Source organism: Podarcis liolepis (genome assembly GCF_965112155.1).
Source record: "Podarcis liolepis genome assembly, chromosome: 15".
In the NCBI taxonomy this organism is placed as follows: Eukaryota; Metazoa; Chordata; class Lepidosauria; order Squamata; family Lacertidae; genus Podarcis; species Podarcis liolepis.
The window spans coordinates 595005-613352 of NC_139566.1; the positions used below are offsets into that span (position 1 = coordinate 595005).

At 52.3% G+C, this 18348-nt stretch overlaps 2 protein-coding genes across 2 annotated transcripts in view; one reads left to right on the forward strand and one right to left on the reverse strand.

Annotated features, from left to right (window-relative positions):
• The window catches only part of LOC310694214 (zinc finger protein with KRAB and SCAN domains 3-like), a 274745-nt gene that overhangs the window by 57127 nt on the left and 199270 nt on the right, over positions 1-18348 (reverse strand). The gene's annotated exons all lie outside the window — the stretch shown is intronic.
• On the forward strand, positions 1216-16116 carry KCNJ9 (potassium inwardly rectifying channel subfamily J member 9). Its single transcript, XM_083477240.1, has 3 exons — positions 1216-1736; positions 10226-11189; positions 15393-16116. The coding sequence occupies exons 2-3, from the start codon at positions 10262-10264 to the stop codon at positions 15719-15721; spliced, it is 1257 nt and encodes a 418-aa protein (XP_083333366.1). The 5' UTR covers positions 1216-1736; positions 10226-10261; the 3' UTR covers positions 15722-16116.

The window sequence follows — 18348 nt, forward strand, 5'->3', positions numbered from 1 at the left end:
GGGAGTCTTCTCTTCTCATGAGGTGGCCAAAGTCTTGGAGCCTCAGCTTCAGGATCTGTCCTTCCAGTGAGCACTCAGGGCTGATTTCCTTCAGAATGGAGAGGTTGGATCTTCTTGCAGTCCATGGGACTCTCCAGAGTCTCCTCCAGCACCAGAATTCAAAAGCATCCATTCTTCGGCGATCAGCCTTCTTTATGGTCCAGCTGTCACTTCCATACATCACTACTGGGAAAACCATGGCTTTAACTATATGGACCTTTGTTGGCAAGGTGATGTCTCTACTAGAGGCAGTCTATCTCGATTCCTATGTCCATAGGTATATTTGGTCACTGTGAGAAGAAGAGGCTGAACTAGACGGGCCCCCTTGGGCCTGATCCAGCTACAGGGCTCTTTTTGTTGTTCTTCTTCATTTAATCTGCACAACCACCCTGTGAGGTAGGCTAGGCTGAGAGGAGGTGATTGGCCCAAGCTCACCCAGGGAGCTTCATCGCTGAGCAGGGATTCGAACCCTGGTTTTGCTGGTCTTTGTCTGACACTGCATCACACTGGCTTTCCAAGAGACCTTCTACTCTGAGCCAGGGAGGACAAATTGCTCACATCCATTATGCAACCATCTGAGTGCCTCCGCCGCTCCTGACAGCCTTGGAACTTTCTTCATACAGCTGTGGATTTCATTTTGTGTCTATCTGGACATCTGAAGAGCTGATACCTATAGATATGTCTAAATTAAGAGGGCGGGATGGATGGTTATTGAATCTTAATGTGAGCTGATTCTTTTGGTCACCTTCACTTTCTCTGTTCAATTCTTATTAAAATCAAGACTAAATAAATAATTGCAACAGAGTGACTGGCTGATGGCCAAACCAAAAGTCTTGGAAGGTGGTGAGCTTTCCTTCGCTGCAGATTTCTAAATCAGGTGGCCACCTGTCAGGGATTCTTGAGCTGTGAATCCTGCATCACAGGGGGTTAGACTAGATGACTCTTGGGGTTCCCTTCCAACCCTACAATTCTATGAACAACGGCAGCAGCAGCAGCAGCAGCAGCAGCAGCAGCAGCAGCAGCAGCAAGAACTCTCCTTCACTGGAGGTTTTCCAACAGATGCTGGATGGCCACCCATCAGTGATTCGTTAGCTGTGATTCCGGCACGACAGGGGGTTGGACTAGATGACCCCTGGGTACCCCCTTCAAGCCTACAACCCCATGATTCTATAAGAGCGTGACTGGCTGGTGGCCTGACGTTTCCCTTCTCCCCCCAGTGACACTTGGCGCACACCCGGCCCTCAGCGACACCCTCCGACGAGTTCCAAAATCACGCCTGGTCGTGCGTTTTCGGGGAGGGGGCGGCGAGGTTGGTTCTGCTTCGCCCGCCAGAGCTCCCCCTCCCGGTTCTCTCTTTAAGCCGAGACGGTGCAGCCTCGCCACCATTGAGCATCCCAGCCAAAGGACGTCCAGAGCCGTTGCCTTGGCGACGGCCGGGAAGTAAGGGTGCCTGGGAACGCGGTGGGGGGGGGGAGTCTCCCATATATAGAGAGGGAGAGACTGACTCCGGGGCTGATGAGCTGCAGCTAAATTTAGGCGGAGGAGGGAAGGAGCAAGAGGCGCCGGGGATGTCATGCAGGGCGGCCCGGGCGAGATGGGCCCCGCCGGGGGGCGGCCACGGATCCTGCCCGGCCCTCCCGCTCCGCTCTCCACGCCGCCGCTGACCTCAAGAGGCAGGACGCTTTCAGCACCACCAGGTGAGCGGACAGCTCCCTCGAGGGACCCAGCGGCCTTAGCAGAGGATGGAGGAGGAGGAGGAGGAGGATGCAGGGAGCGGGTTGCCAAGGAAACGAGCTCCGGGCGGCTTGGCGGGCAGGGGTCCTTCCCGGGTGGGAGTGGGCTGGGAAGGAGGTCACGGAGAGAATAACCTTCTCAGGGGAAGCAGCCTTGCAAGTAGAAGTCTCTGGTTCAACCCCCCCGGGGCATCTCCTCCAGGCAGGGTTGCTGAAACCCTGGTGAGCCACTGCTGCCGGTCAGTGTAGGCAGTATGGAGCTGGGTAGACCAATGGTCAGACCCGGTAGAAGGAAGGCAGCGCCCTCTGTTCCTGTGAGAGGGGTGGAGGTCTTACGGACGAGCTGGAAGGTGTGTAGAGGAGAGCAAATCAGGGGGCAAGGGGAGAATCAGGGAATGGTAGAGTTGGAAGGGTACTCCGAGGGTCATCTAGTCCAACCCCTGCAATGCAGGAATCCTACCCACAAGTGTCCCTGGGTGGGCTCGAACCACCAACCTTCTGGTTAAGAGCCAGACACCAGAGAATAATGCATACCGCTCTATTTGGCCTTGGCCAGACCCCACCAGGAGTCCAGTGTCCAGTTCTGGGCGCCACAATTTAAGGAGGATATCGAGAAGCTGGAAGGTTGTTCAGAGGAGGGCAACCAGAGGAGGGTCTGGAAACCAAGCCTTATAATAATAATATAATAATAATTTATTATTTATACCCTGCCCATCTGACTGGGCTTCCCCAGCCACTCTGGGCGGCTTCCAACAAAATATTAAAATACAGTAATGCATCAAACATTAACAGCTTCCCTAAAGAGGGAGTTGGGGATCTTTAGCCTGGAGAAGAGACGACTGAGACAAGATATGAGAGCCACCTTCCGTTATCTGAAGGGCTGTTACATGGAAGAGGGAGCCGGCTTGTTTCCTGCTGCTGGATTCCAAGGACAAGAAAGGAGATGTTGACTAAACATCAGGAAGAACTTTCTGACAGCAAGAGCTGTTTGGCAGGGGGACAGACTTCCTCGCGAGGTGGTGGGCTCTCCTTCCTTGGAGGTTTTTAAGCAGAGGCTGGATGGCTGTCCGTCAGGGATTCTTCAGCTGTCATTGCAGGGGGTAGGACTAGATGACCCTTATGGCCCCTTTTGACTCTATGATTGTGTCTTACCTGCCTTGAAACTTGCCATTGCCAGTCTCCTCAGTTTAGGCTTATATCTCTAGGAAGCTGCCTTGTACTGATTCAGAACCTTAGGGTCCAGCTAACTCAGTACTTCCTGCACTGACCGGCAGGCGCTCTCCAGGGTCTCTCCCAGCCCTAGCAGGAGGCACTGGGGATTGAACTTGAACTGCCTGCAGAGCAAATGCTCTAACCACTCAGCCAGTAGCTCTTCCCCTTTACATTGTTCTGAGTTGCAGAGTATACTGTGAGGCCTTAACAGCAGCTGAGGAGGGAAAGTCGTATCTCACTTCCCACCTCTTATGCTTCCTTTCCGTATAATCTGCAAACTTATTTTTATTTAAAACTTTCATGCCCCACTCTCCATTGCAAGGGCAGTTCCAGAGTGAGTTGCAAAGTAAAAATCAATGGTATCTCCTGTTTTAATTCTGAAAACAACAGCCATGGGAGATAGGGAAGACTGGGGAATGGGAGAGAAAGGGCAAAGGAGAGCAGGGGAGAAAGGTCAATTTCCCTAAAAATCGCAGAATTGTATATGCTTATTATGCCTTGCTTTATCCTGACAATAACAACTTTTTTAAGGCAGCAAAAGTGGAGAGGGAGTTTTTTAAGGGTCTCTTGCAAACTTCCTTAGAGGCCAAGGTTTCTCCCGGGTTTCAAACAATGAGACGTTCCCACTCCTGCCTGGAGACATCGCTGGACCTTGAACCCATGACCTTCTGGGCTGCCCCTGGACAACAGCCCTTCAGGACCCCTGCCCTCATGGCAGGGGGTGGACTAGATGAGCCCTTGGGTGCCTTCCTGCAATTCTATTCTTCTATCTGCAAATCCTCGTGCCTGGCAATTGATCAGTCAGGTGGGCAGGAGAGGCATGGCGGTTTTGCAGGGACGCCTTCCCCTCCTGGTGCATTTCATTGTTCAACAAGGAAGTTAAGATATGTGGGGAGATGGAAAAGGAAAGGGGGGGGCAGTCAGGCTGCAAATTGAGGGCCAGGCAAGGCCAGATGTTGGTGGGTTGGCAAGAGCAGGGAACCTTTTCTTCTCCACAGGAACATTTGTGTGTTGGGTGGGGTTGGCGGTTCTTAGGAAGGTCTCAGGGCTTGGGAACAACCTCCCGCCCACCCACCAGCAACTGCAAACAGTTAAATCCTGACACAGGCGGCAAGCAGTTTCTATGGCGTTCTGCTTCCAATGGATCCTGGAAGCTCAGCTCAGCATTGGGAGATGATTCAGGATAGGACCCATATCCTTAGTAGTGAGAGCATAGGGGGTTTGATGGATTGGCGGGGGGCTCCCGGTGGCTTCCTACCCCCTTTATCCTAAAGCTTTGGGGACCCTCAGAGTCCAGACAGTAGCCTCTCTCTCTCTCTGCAGTCAGATCATAGCAGCTATCCTTGGATTAAAGATGTAAGGATGTAATAAAAGCATGCTGGATCCGGCCAAAGCGAGTCTATCCAGTCCAGCCTCCTGTTCTCACAGTGGCCAAATCCCCCTAAGGTCCTAGGAGTTCAGATAGGCTGCCTCTGGGCCTGGAGGTTCCATAAAGACATCAGAAGAGCCTGGCTGCTGGATCAGGCCAAAGGGGGCCCGTCAAGTCCAGCCTCCTGTTCTCACAGTGGCCAACCAGATGCCTCCTTTGGGAAGCCTGCAAGCTGGACCCACGCGCAAGAGCCCTTTCCTGTCTGCTGCCAGTCAGTGCAGACTATACTGGGCAGTGTGGGCCTCAGTGGTTTGACTCGGCATAAGGCTGCTTCCTGTGTCCCAGTCCCCAGTGAAAATAGGGGGACTCCTTGGGGGCTCAACACCCCCATTCTCCTAAGGCTCTGCTCTGCTGCCACACTTGGAAGCAGTGATTCTTCTGAATGCCAGTCGCTAGAAAAAGCAGGAAGGGAGAGGGCTCTTGTGGTGGAATCCTGCCTGTGGGTTTCCCACGATGGGCACCTGCTGGACTAGATGCCCTCCCCCCTTTGGCCTGATCCAGCAGCCAGGCTCTTCCTAGGGTCTTATGAACCTCCAAGCAGCAGCCAGCGGACAGCAAGGTTGAGCTTCCCAAGACCACCAGCCAGGAGCCTAGGCTGATGGGCAAAGCATCAGGACCATGGAGAGAGCTTCAGGAGGGGAGCCTGAACACGGCTCCAAAATGAGAGGCAGCGTCCAAGGCTGGTATGTGAGGTCGCAGCTGAAGCGCATCAGGGGGTGCTGTGCGCATGCACACACACACACACACACACACACACACACACCTCTCCCCAGGGCTGCCCTGCTTGGTGTGCTTGTTCCTCCTTCTCCTTGCCAGGAGGAGAAAGGGGAAGGGGCTGAAGTCCACGCTCACCCAGTCTTGTCTCTGCCAGGGTGCTGGCATGGACTGGGTCCCAGATAGGAATGGGGGCAGGAATGCAGTGCAGGAGCAAGTCAGGAAGAGGAGGAAATCCAGCTGCAAAACAACACACGTAAAAAACCCCACCTGGATTCTTTTGGGGCACCTCAGTCTTTCACTGGCAGAGAAGGGTTCAAGAGGGGCTTCTAAGGGCCTGGATATGCAGGGCTCAGCCTTGGGGCACAGAGTTGGGCCCAGGGAGGTGTACCTGGGACCTTCGCCCCCAGACCTGTGAGTTAAAGCACTTGCCATCTTTGCAGCAATCTGTTCCTAGCGTTGCGTCTGACGTAAGAGAAGCACGTGGCCTCCTCTGCTCTGCGCTATGGGGAGGGGAGAGAGTCTACCTGCAAACCATCAAAATGAAAGGCGGGGGGGGGCATCCTGTGGGGTCTGGGTCCCCTTGTGAGATTGGGCTTTAAAAGGCAGTGAATCCTGTAAATTAATTCTGACCCTTTTGAAAAAAACAAAGCAAAACACAATCTTTCCTCCATATTGAAACTCCTGCCGGTCAATTGACCCAAATGTTTGGGTATCCTAAGAAAGCAAAGCACCTCTCAATCCCCTTTCTGCATCATTTTTACAGAACAGTCGAATTACAGGTTTGGAAGGGGCATCAAAGGGCCATCTAGTCCAACCCCCTGAAATGCAGGAACCACGGCTAAAGAATCTCTGACAGGCTGCCAATCCAAGCTCTGCTTAAAAACTTCCAAGGGAGCAGAATCCGCCACCTTCCGAGGGAGTGTGTCCCACTGTCAAACAGCTCCTGCTGGCAGAAAGTTCTTAATGATATTTAGTCAGACTCTCTTTTATTGCCATTTAAATCGATTGATTTGGGTCCTCCACTCTGGACTCCTCCCTGCAAAAAGCTTCACTGGAGCTTTTAAAGGAGAGGTTGGATGCCCACCTGCCAGGGATTCTTCAGCTGTGAATCCTGAATTGCAGGGGGTTGGACTAGATGACCCTCAGGGTCCCCTCCGACTTTATAATACTCTGAGTCTATGAACACATTCTCAGGTGAGAGTGGCCTCTTTCCCCAAACACTGTCTATTAATAACCAAAGACAGACACGGTTTATCAGGAACGGGTGCAATTGTTCAATTATTGCTGCGGACGCAGTTTAAAAATAGCGCCGTGCTTAATCAGCCGAGCCATCTGGGCCTCGACAGCACACCCACCTGCTCTCCTCGCAGCTTTGCCACCAGCCCTGCTGAGGGAGGCACAGATCCGTGGGCCCAGATCGGGACAGGTAGCCTGGGAGGGAGTTGGGCGATCTCCTCCTCCAGCCTAAAGACCCGGAACAAGCCTTTAAACACGCATGGGAAATAAGCATGTGATTTGAAACTTTATAAGTGGTGTTTGCAACTTATTCCACAACAACAAACTGAGGCAGAGGGGGAAGGCTTACATATTGCATTTTTTAAAAGGCCAAGTTTCTAGGCTTCGTGGTTGCAACTTCAGATTTTGAAGTGTGCAAGCCTTAGATCACATAGTCGAGCTGTGGAACTCCTTGCCACAGGAGGCATCGATAGCCACCAACCTGGGAGGCTTTAAAAGAGGATTAGACACATTCGTGGAGGAGAGGGCTATCAGTGGCTACTAGCCACAATGCCCATGGTCTGCCCACACAGATGGAGGCAGTCGGTGCTTGTGAATAGCCTTGTTGCTCAAAACCGCAGGAGGGCAGAGGGCTCTTGCGTTCAGATCCTGCTCTTGGGATTCCCCTTGGGGCTACCGACTGCCCACTGTGAGGGCAGAATGCTGGACTAGATGAGTCACAGGTCTGATCCAGAACGTTGCCTTTTTGACCTTCCTTTTCCTTCAAGCCCTTTCTCAGTCTCTGTGTGCCTTGGAATAATTCCCCGCTCCCTTTAGTTTTTTGGGGCTTTGCCACCCTGCGCTCTTTCGGGAGGGAGGGCAGGATATAAATTTAGCATCACAGATTGCAGAGCTGGGGTCCCCATCCAGTCCGCCTCTTGCTGTGCAGGAATCACAGCTCAAGAATCCCGGCGACAGAAGCCAGCAGGAACAGGCTCCCTCTTCTGTAAATTCCAGCTTCCAATGTCTCCCAGTGCAGAGAAACATGGCTGTTACGTAAACCCCACTTATTCTGTGTTTACACCTGCAGAGGTAGGTGTGTGTGTGTTTTAAAAAATTGATGCCTGTCTAGGCACAATACCCACTTAGTGAGAGCCTCTCCCCCCCCCCTCAATCCACGTCACCCTCTCCCTGAACCCACCATGCGAAAAGGATGCCAGTTTTAGCATCGGCAGGTCCCACACCACACCCCCACACAGGCAGTTTAAAAACACACAGGCGCATGCCAGGAGCAGGGTGAATAATGCTCATGTTTTTGCAGCATGGGGCAGCACCATGAAGATGATATTTTCTGCAGCCAGCGATCCCTGGGAATAGGGATGGGCGATGTTGGGCCCGCGATGAATTGCGAAGTGGGTGCAGGAATGGTAGCAAAAAAATGTTTCCTGGGAGCAGTTAATGTTCCTGCAAGCACAATTAACAGAGCACTTTCTGGAGACTCCAGGGTTCCCTGCGGGGCCCAGTGGCTGACACCGTTGGTCTGTTACATCAAAAATTCACAGAACAGAGCCTTGCGGGACCTTAAATGGGCCTGTTGTGCTACAAAGGCAACTGAGGGACCCTGGGCTGCTTTCTCAGTGGCTATGGGTTCACAACATGGACTCTTCTCCATGTAATCTGGTGCTGCAATAAGCCTGAAAGCGCTTAAGGGGCCACAGAACTCACAGCATAAGGGAATCACAGAGTTGTAAGGGTTCCCAGGGGTCATCTAGTCCAACCCCCAGCAATGCAGAATTCACAACTGAAGCATCCCTGGCAGGTGGCTATCCAACCTCTGTTTAAAAACCTTGAAGGAAGGGGAGTCCACCGCCTTCCAAGGGAGACCATTCCACTGTTGAATTTTGAAATAATACTCTTGAATTTTTGCATAATATTCATTCCTTCTCCTCCCAGCCCACCTTCTGCTCCTCTCCCCAGCATCCTTGGATGTACAGAAGGTAGAACTGGCACCCTCTAGCATCTAGGGTCCCGATCCCAGGAGATCAAAGCCTCTAAGCGTAACACCCACAGTCCAAACAAGTCGGGTCCAGAGCATCAGTCTTGGTCCAAACCTGGCGCAGAGGCAAGGTCACCATAATAAGGCTGGGTGGGTGTGGCTGGAGTGAAGAGCAAAATGCCAAAATCCTGTGTCTTGTATACTTTAGTTGAGATTCCTGCACTTCAGGGGGTTGGGCTAGATGACCCTTAGAGTCCCTTTCAGCTCTGCAATTCTGTGATTCTATAATTCTGTGCTTCCTGAAGGTCCACGATCTTCCTCTGGGGGGTCTGTGATTGTCACCAGGTAAGGGCTGGACACAACATCAAGAAAGGTCTCTCTAACAAGCCGCAGAGCACTAGCCGTGATTTGGCAAGCAGGTGCACTTTTCACAGTGAAGATTTAGGCATAAAAGGCTTAAAAATAAAGGAAAGGAGCGACACCCGCCTTGTGATTGCACAATCGCACTCTCAAATTTTGACACTTCTCTGCTTTTACCGTTTGAAGATAAAATGCTTCCGTTTTGTGGAACAGACAGCCTCGTCGCTGCTCCTGTTTCATCTTGTCTGCTTATTGCCTGGGTAGTAACTCGCACCCGGCTCCAACCACAGCCCTGTCTGCCAACTGGTGCAGGGTGGGCCTGGCATGGAGTCAGTGGGGAAGGGTTCCACGACTGGCCTCTGGTGGATGTAAAAGAGAGCGCTGGAATAGTTGTCTGGCAAAAGGTCCCAGATTCGGTCCCCTTTGGGATCTCCAGGTAAGTTTGGGCAAAGACCCCCTGCCTGGAATATCCTGGAGAGCTGCTGCTGCTGCTGCTGCCAGTCAGTGAAAGGCAGAACTCAGCAAGATGGACCCCAATAGTCCAGCTCAGTATAAGGCAGCTCTCCTCAGGTAAACTCTTTATTCTGAATCATGAGGACTAGAATCCTGCTTTGCTTTTGAAGGGAGGGCCCTGTGTCAGAGGCAGAGCCCCTGCTTGGCATGCAGAAGGCCCAGCTTCAGTCCCCACTAGCAGCATCTCCAAGAAAGGCTGGAAAAACACCCTTTCCCCGCCTGAAACCCTGAGGAGCTGCTGCCAGTCAGAGCAGCCAACACTAAATATTCAGCCACTTATTATTGAGGGGAAGTGCGTGGAACAGGTCTCGGTGTTTCGATTTCTGGGAATGGAGTTGAGAGACTACCTAACCTGGGGAGAAAACAGCAAAGACCTGATGAAGAGAGCACAGCAGGTTATATTTTCTGAGAATCCTCCGGAAAAACAATCTCTCCAAGGACCTCTTGATGGCATTTTACCATTGCACTGTGGAGAGCGTACTAACTTATGGTCTGTGTGTGTGGTTTGGGAGCTGCACGGCCAGGGAAAAAACAATGCTGTCCAGGGTTGTCAAGACTGCGGAGAGAATAATTGGGTGCACTCTTCCCACCTTGGATCAAATCTACGCTTCCAGGTGCCATAAGAAAGCGGCAGAGATAGCACAGAATCGTGCGCACCCCGGAAATGATCTCTTTCAGCTTCTGCCTTCTGGAAGAAGGTCCAGGGTTATAAAGACCAGGACTAGCCGCCTGAGAAACAGTTTCTATGCAAATGCAATTCTGGTTCTAAACGCAGCATAAGGAGTCTCTATAGTATATTGTATTTTAAAATGGGGTTTCAGAGTTTTTAGGGGTTTTTGAATGTTTTATGCAGATCTTTAATTTCATTGTTCTGTATGGGACAATGACAATAAAGATATCGTGTATTGTATATCGGATATCGGATATATATATATATCGTAGTCAGTGGCCTGGCTCTGCACCAGGCAGCTTCCGGCACTAACCCGGCCTCGTGCGTTTCCCCCTCCGCAGACTTGGAGCCGCTGCCCGGGCCCCGCAAGCGCTAACATGGCGAAGGACAACTCAGCCTTCTCCTCCATCCATGAGCCCCTGGCGCCCGAAGCCAAGGTCCCGGGGCCCCAGCTCAGGCCGGCAGCCCTGCGGCGCCTGGGCGAGGAGCCTGAGAAGGCAGAGAAGAAGCGGGGTCGCCAGCGGTACGTGGAGAAGGACGGCAAGTGCAACGTCCAGCATGGCAACGTCCACGAGACCTACCGCTACCTGACGGACATTTTCACGACGCTGGTGGACCTCAAGTGGAGATTCAGCTTGCTGGTCTTCATCCTGGCTTACGCCAGCACCTGGCTGTTCTTCGGCCTCATCTGGTGGTTCATTGCCTACTGCCGAGGAGACCTGGACCACCTGGGTGACGACGCCTGGACGCCCTGCGTCAACAACCTCAACGGCTTCGTCTCGGCCTTCCTCTTCTCCATCGAGACGGAGACCACCATCGGCTACGGCCACCGGGTCATCACGGACAAGTGCCCCGAGGGAATCATCCTGCTCTTGCTGCAGGCCATCCTGGGCTCCATGGTCAACGCCTTCATGGTGGGCTGCATGTTCGTCAAGATCTCACAGCCCAACAAGCGGGCCGAGACGCTGGTCTTCTCCTCGCACGCCGTGGTCTCCCTGCGCGACGACCGCCTCTGCCTCATGTTCCGCGTGGGGGACCTGCGCAACTCGCACATCGTGGAGGCCTCCATCCGAGCCAAGCTCATCAAGTCCAAGCAGACCCAGGAAGGGGAGTTCATCCCCCTCAACCAGACGGACATCAACGTGGGCTTCGAAACCGGAGACGACCGCCTCTTCCTGGTCTCCCCGCTCATCATCAGCCATGAGATCAACGAGCACAGCCCCTTCTGGGAGGTCTCCCGGGAACAGCTCAAGAAGGACGACTTTGAGATCGTGGTCATCCTGGAGGGGATGGTGGAGGCCACAGGTAGGCGGGGGAGGGCCAGAAGGGAGGGAGGGAGGGGACCCCCCAAAATTATCCAACCCATAAGCCAACTTTTCTATCCCATCAGGACTTGCCCAGGCAATTGAGAGGACACCTTTCCACAATGATTAATCAATGTCTGGATTGTTTCCAATTTTTATAGGATAATAAATAATAATAATAATAATAATAATAATAATAATAATAATAATAATAATAATAATAATAATTTATTTATTTATACCCCGCCCATCTGGCTGGGCTTCCCCAGCCACTCTGGGCAGCTTCCAGCAAAATATTAAAATACAGTAATGGATCAAACATTAAAAACTTCCCTGAACAAAGTTTTCCTATTGTACAGTTTTATGGTTTATTGCTGTAAACAGCTCAGAGAGAGAGAGAGATGGTGAGGATGATGATGATGATAATGATGATTTTCCTGCCTTCTCACCTGACAGGACTAAAGGCAGCTTACAGACAGAAACAAGAACAGCTAAAAACATAGAAAAATTGATTATGAGAATACAATTAAACATTGAGAGAATATAAAACTATATACTATATATATGAGCTCTATTAAAAACCAATAAAAACCAATAAAAACCAATAAAAACAGCATGGCCCCAGGCCTTAAAAGCAGTCACTTCCCAAACGCCTGTTGGGACAAGAAGGTTTCCACCTGCCAGTGGAAGGGAAGGACAGCAAGCAGCTTCTCCAGGGAGGCAGCTCCAAGGTTGTCTGGGAGCAGCCACCACCAAGAAGGCCCTGGGACAACAGGCTGCTGGACTAGAGAGGCCTTGGGCCTGATCCAGCACGCTCTTCTTGCATTCTTAAGGCAGCTTCTCGTGTTCCTATTGAGCCTCAGCACCTTGCCCAGTGATGCTCCTGCAGGTGAGCTTGTGGGATTGAGCTGGGATAGAAGGCCCTAGGCCAGGGGTAGGCAACCTAAGGCCCAGGGGCTGGATCCAGCCCAATCGCCTTCTCAATCTGGCCTGTGGACGGTCTGGGAATCACCGTGTTTTTACATGATTAGAATGTGTCCTTTAAAATGCATCCCTGGGTTATTTGTGGGGCATAGAAATTCGTTAATCCCCCCCCAAATATAGTCTGCCCCCCCCACATAGTCTGAGGGACGGTGGACGGGCCCACAGCTGAAAAAGGTTGCTGGCCCCTGCACTAGGCAGTCCCTAAGCTAGAACTGGGCTCAGGAGTAGATGGCATAGCTGTCAACTTACAGATTTGAAAATAAGGGATCAGCAGCCAAAATGAGGGATTTTAGTCATCCAGCAGCCAAACGAAGCCTCAAGTGGTGGTTCCCGTAGCGCAGCAACCCGGCAAAGGGGACACAACAAGGAAAACCAGCGTCACCTCCTTACTGGGTGAGCAACGCAGCCAAGCAACCCAGTTGGAGCCTCCCTCCTCCCTGGCCGGCAGGGAGGGAGGGAGAGGAGCTGCTTCCTTTGAAACCCGGGAAATTTAAGGGACATCATCCATAAGGGACAGCAGCGGGACACGGCGCTGGGATAAGGGACTGTCCCTCCAAATAAGGGACGCTTGACAGCTATGGTAGATGGGCAGCCAGAAACTGCCTTATCCCGAGTCAGACCATTGGGCCATCTAGCTATGCATTTCCTGCACTGACTGGCAGAGGCTCTCCTGAGTTTCAGACTCTGGGGTTTCTCCAAACCCTTCCCAGAGATGCCGGGGGGGGGGTTGATCCTGGGACCTCCAGTGCTGGTTCCTACAGGCCTCCCCCCCCCCCAAATAAACCAAGGTTCTAGTCCTCATGTTTCTGAGTCAGGCTATAGGTCCTTCTCACAGCGCTGAGCTGTGGCTGGTGGTGTGCAAATGGACCCAGAGCCTCAGGAACTTTCGGGGGGGGAGCTTCACCTCCCAGGACCCTCCAGCATTGACTTCTCTCCCCTTCTCTGCCCCGTGTGCACTTGCATAAGCCTCCTGCTCTGGGTGCTGCTTGCAAAGGCTTCTGGCTCACGGATGGAGTGCCAGTGGGGTGTATGTGTGTCTCAGGCTTTTAAGATCACTGGGCTTGGTTGGGGTGGGCTGGGGGCGAGGGGGGAGGGAGGGGAGACTCAAAGGCCCAGCAGATGACCCCCAATGGTCTGGCTCAGTATAAGGCAGCTTCCCATTTAAAACAGAACCATGAGGACTAGAACTTTGGGGGTTTTTTAGATGAAAGCCTCCATGGCAGAACAGCTGCTCTGCATGCAGAACGTCCCAGGCGGAAGTGGAGCTGCTTGCTCTTTCGGAAAACCTGGAGGGCCACTGCTGCCAGTCAGTGCAGACAGTACTTGTGCTACTTAAACTCAAGTCAAAGCGTTGGTGTGCTTTGAAAACTGGGGCGAGTGCTCTGCGGTTTCTCTCTTGGCTGCGCAATTTAGTGGGGCAATGAAGCCGTTTTCTGTTGATTAAGCTGTTTGGGCTATATAGACATTCAGGTGGCTAAGAATTTCTTCCTTTGATAGCATTTTCACCTGGTTTAGCTTGGTTTTCCCCTTTAACGACCATCCAAAAGATGGAAGAGATTGTTCTGTGGAGCTCCCTGAGACCTCCGGGTACAGGGCGGTATATAAATTCAATAATAAATGAGTAATAATAATAGGTGGACCCAGCAGTCAGTATATAAATCTAATAGATAAGGAACTAAATATGGGAGCATTCCTCAGGCGGCAGCAGTGGGGCAGGCGGGGTGCCTCCTCTTGGCTGAGGCAGGTGATTCAGCTCGCCTCATCGGTGGGCCGGCTCTGCTCTTTGTGTATGAAGAAGCTCAGCAGGAGATGTGACAACTTGACTTAGGCAGGGGTCAGCAAACGTTTTCAGCAGGGTGCTGGTCCCTCAGACCTTGTGGTGGGTCAGACATTATTGGGAGGGGGGTGAACGAATTCCCATGCCCCACAAATAACCCAGAGATGCATTTTAAACAAAAGCACACATTCTACTTATGTAAAAACACGCTGATTCCTGGACTGTCCACAGGCGATTGGGCCGGATCCGGCCCCCGGGCCTTAGTTTGCCTACCCATGACTCAGGGAAACAGTGGGCAGCTCATGTAAGATAGATCCCTGACGCAATAGGCAGGGAGTTCCAAAGGGAAGCTAAAAAGGTAAAGGGACCCCTGACCGTTAGGTCCAGTCGTGGCCAACTCTGGGGTTGCGGCGCTCATCTCACTTTACTGGCCGAGGGAGCCGGTGTACAGCTTCCGGGTCATGTGGCCAGCATGACTAAGCCGCTTCTGGCGAACCAGAGCAGTGCACGGAAACGCTGTTTACCTTCCCGCCAGAGTGGTACCTCTTTATCTACTTGCACACTGACGTGCTTGTGAACTGCTAGGTGGGCAGGAGCAGGGACCGAGCAACGGGCGCTCACCCTGTCATTGCGGGGATTCCAAACGCCGACCTTCTGATCGGCAAGCCCTGGGCTCTGTGGTTTAACCCACAGCACCACCCGCGTCCCTAAAAGAGTAGCTACTGCCATATACAGTGGTGCCTCGCAAGACGAAATTAATTCGTTCCGCAAGTTTTTTCTTCTTGCGAGTTTTTCTTCTTGCGAAGCACGGTTTCCCATAGGAATGCATTGGAAATCAATTAATGCGTTCCTATGGAAACCGCTTGCCAGGCTGGCGGTGCAGAGAAGGGCTTTTCTCCCCATGGCAAGCCTTCAGGACAGGTACGGGAACAGAGGGGAAGGGGCGCAGCGCTTCTCCTCTGTTCCCGAGGCTTGCGGTGGGAGGAGGGTTTTTCCTCCCCACCGCCAACATTCAGAACAGCATTCTGAATGTTGGCGGTGGGAAGGAAAACCCTCCTCCCACCCCAAGTCTTCAGGAAAGCCATCCGAAGGCTGGCGCGGGGAGAAGGTCTCTCCGCCCCACCGCCAGCCTTCGGAGGAGCGCTGCGCTTCCCCGCTGTCCCGGAGATTTCCCTATGGGCTTTCGTCTTGCGAAGGAAGCCCATAGGGAAATTCGTTTTGCGAAGCGCCTCCAAAACGGAAAACCCTTTCGTCTAGCGGGTTTTCTGTCTTGCGAGGCGTTCGTCTTGCGGGGTACCACTGTATAAGATGGGTTTCATTCCAGGGCATTACGCGGCACCATCTCGGCCGGTCGAACGTCCGCCTCCAGCTGAAGGTGGCGTTTGGTGACTCTGCCCGTTCTGACTCAGTTTCCCCACTTTCTCTGCTTTGACCCCCCCCCAGGGATGACCTGCCAAGCGCGAAGCTCGTACCTGATGGACGAGGTCCTGTGGGGCCACCGCTTCATGTCCGTCCTCTCTCTGGAGGACGGCTTCTATGAAGTGGACTACAACAGCTTCCACCAGACCTTCGAGGTGCCCACGCCCAGCTGCAGCGCCAGGGAACTGACTGAGGCGGCCGCCCGCATGGATGCCCACCTCTACTGGTCCATCCCCAGCCGGCTGGACGAGAAGGTGGAGGAAGGGACCACCGAGAAAGCAGCAGTGGAAGAGGACGCAGACAAGGAGAGGAACGGGAACCTCGCCAGTGCCGAGAGCGAGTCCAAGGTCTGAGGGGGCCATGGGGAGAGGTGGCCGGGCCAGGCCAGGAGGCCCGCTCCAGGCACGCTTCCCAGTGAGGCGGAAGCATGGACAAGCCACAGAGAGCGCGAGGCGACAGGGCAGCTGGCCGGAGAGCGAAAGGCGGATGTGGGGCTTCATCGACGGAGCAGAGAAGGGCCCCCGGAAAGGATTCTTAACGACCCCCTTAAAAACCAGCTGTTCCCCCAAACCTCCAGATATCGTCAGACTCCAAGGCCCAGCAGCCGGGATTTTGGACGGAGGGAGCTGTCGTCCGTCCGTCGGGGGGGGGGGGCTGGGGTTGGGAAGGTTTACCTTCGACACACACACACAAACCCTGACATTTGTATCTGTACAGATAGACAATAAACCTGGGCAATAAAGAGGAAGGTGGAGTCTTGACTGGGGATCCTGGAGGTGGTCCAACTTCATGGGAGACTCTGGGGCTGGGGGGGGGATCTTTTGCAAGGGGGTGGAGAAAGGATGGGAGACGGGCCACAAACCACCCCTATGAACCCGCCTTCCTTCCTCACAATCACAGAACTGTCAATTTGGAAGGGACTTCTGAGGGTTCTCAACTCCGTGCAATGCGGGAATCACAGCTAAACCATCCCTGGCGGATGGCCAGCCAACCTTCATTTAAATAACTTCCAGGGAAGGAGAGCCCACCACCTCCCGAGGAAGCCCATTCCACAGTCAGGCAGCTCTTAGCATCAGAAAATGATTCCTAATGTTTGGTGGGAATCTCCTGCCTTGGAAGTCCAGCGAGCGACCTGGCCGCTGAATTGTGCACTGGGGAAACCCAGCCAGATGGGCAGGGTATAAATAATAAATTTATTATTATTATCATCATCATTAGAGTCAGACACAGGTCTGCAGAAAGAGGCAGGTCTCCGTGGACTGTGAACTCTTTATTCAGGTTACAGGTAGGTAGCTGTGTTGGTCTGCCATAGTCGAAACAAAATAAAAAAATTCCTTCCAGTAGCACCTTAGAGACCAGCTAAGTTAGTTCTTGGTATGAGCTTTCGTGTGCATACACACTTCTTCAGATACACTGAAACAGAAGTCACCAGACCCTTCTATATAGTGAGAGGGTGGGGAGGGGTATTAGAAGGGGGGGGAATGGGTGATTGGCTGATAGGTGTGGTAAACCTGTTGACGACTGTTAACGACTGCAGTTGGTCTTACAGGAAAAAGCAAGGGGTGAGATGGCTAAAAATAGCTTTATCATGTATAATGAGATAAGAATCCAATGTCTCTATTCAGACCAGGTCTCTCCATGGTTTAAAGTTTGGTAATAAGTTGCAATTCAGCAACTTCTCTTTCCAGTCTATTTCTGAAATTCTTTTGTACTACCCACCTGTAACTAGTTACAGGTAGATAGCTATGTTGGTCTGCTGTAGTCGAAACAAAATAAAAAAAAATTCCTTCCAGGGTACATGCACACGAAAACTCACACCAAGAACAAACTTAGTTGGTCTCTAAGGTGCTACTGGAAGGAATTTTTTTATTTTGTTTCTGTAGTCAGGAAATGGCATGCAACTCAGCAACACTTTGCAGCACATTTTGTACCTATGGAGCAGTGGGGCCAGAACTGAAGGTTCCGCCTCCCCCCACCTCCTAAGGCTCCTCCTCTCCCGGATGTTTCCCAAGCAGCCTCAAATTGTGTCTACGCACCTCTGGCGGGGAGCTTCTCGCAGCAGAACAGGGAGACTCACTTAATTCTTCATCAGCCCCTTGGCCCCCTCCTTTGCTTCAGCCTTGGAGTCTGAACTGCTCTCTGACACAGGTTCTTCCTGCTCACTAAAACCTGTTGTCCCTCAAGCATCCGCCCCTCCTGCCAATCTTCTCCCTCTGACCTCTCCTCGGTGCCCCACCACCAATCCCCGGACTCTAAGCCTTACTCCTCTGGAGGTTCCCTTGGGGGTTCCCCGGCTGGTGGCTCCCCCAACTCCTCTTCATCCAGCCAGTCCCTGACATGAAGTTTCCCAACCGTTTTCCGAGGCAGCCCTATGTATCAAATAGGCCTCCTCATCCACAATCAGATCTTGAATGAGGGACGACTGATTCAAGGCCACTTTGATTGATTGATTGATTGATTGATTGATTGATTGATTCATTCCTTCATTCATTCATTCCATGAAATTTAAACACCAGAGAATTTTATGAAAACCATAAAATGGGGGGGGGGGCAGGTTATGATACATGTACAAAAAGTTAAAAAGCTAAAACAGGCTAAAATTCACACCAGCTTCCTAAGCTTCTGGGCAGACTTGTCTAAAAAAGAATGTTTTTAGCAGGAACCGAGAAGCGTACAGTGAAGCCACCTGCTTGGTCTCAAGTGGCAGGGAGTTCCAAAGTGCAGGTGCTGCCATGGCTTGCATTTATATCCCGCCCCTTTTCTGCAAGGGACTCAAGGGGGGAGGTTGAGACGCAGTGACTGGCCCAAGGGTGAGTCAGGGGGTTTTATGGCCAGTCTGTGACTCTCACCACCACACCACACTGGCTGCCTTGTGGTAAAATCCTGGCATAGTTTGCATGTCAAAACTATTTCTTTATTGCATTTATGGTCCATTTGCATTTTCCCTCCAAGGCGTTCAAAGTAGCTGATGTGGTTCTGC

Coding starts and splice junctions, on each gene's coding strand:
- KCNJ9 (XM_083477240.1), top strand. CDS start 10,262: ATGGCGAAGGACAACTCAGCCTTCTCCTCCATCCATGAGCCCCTGGCG. Junction 11,190..15,392: donor GGGGATGGTGGAGGCCACAG/GTAGGCGGGGGA, acceptor ACCCCCCCCCAG/GGATGACCTGCCAAGCGCGA.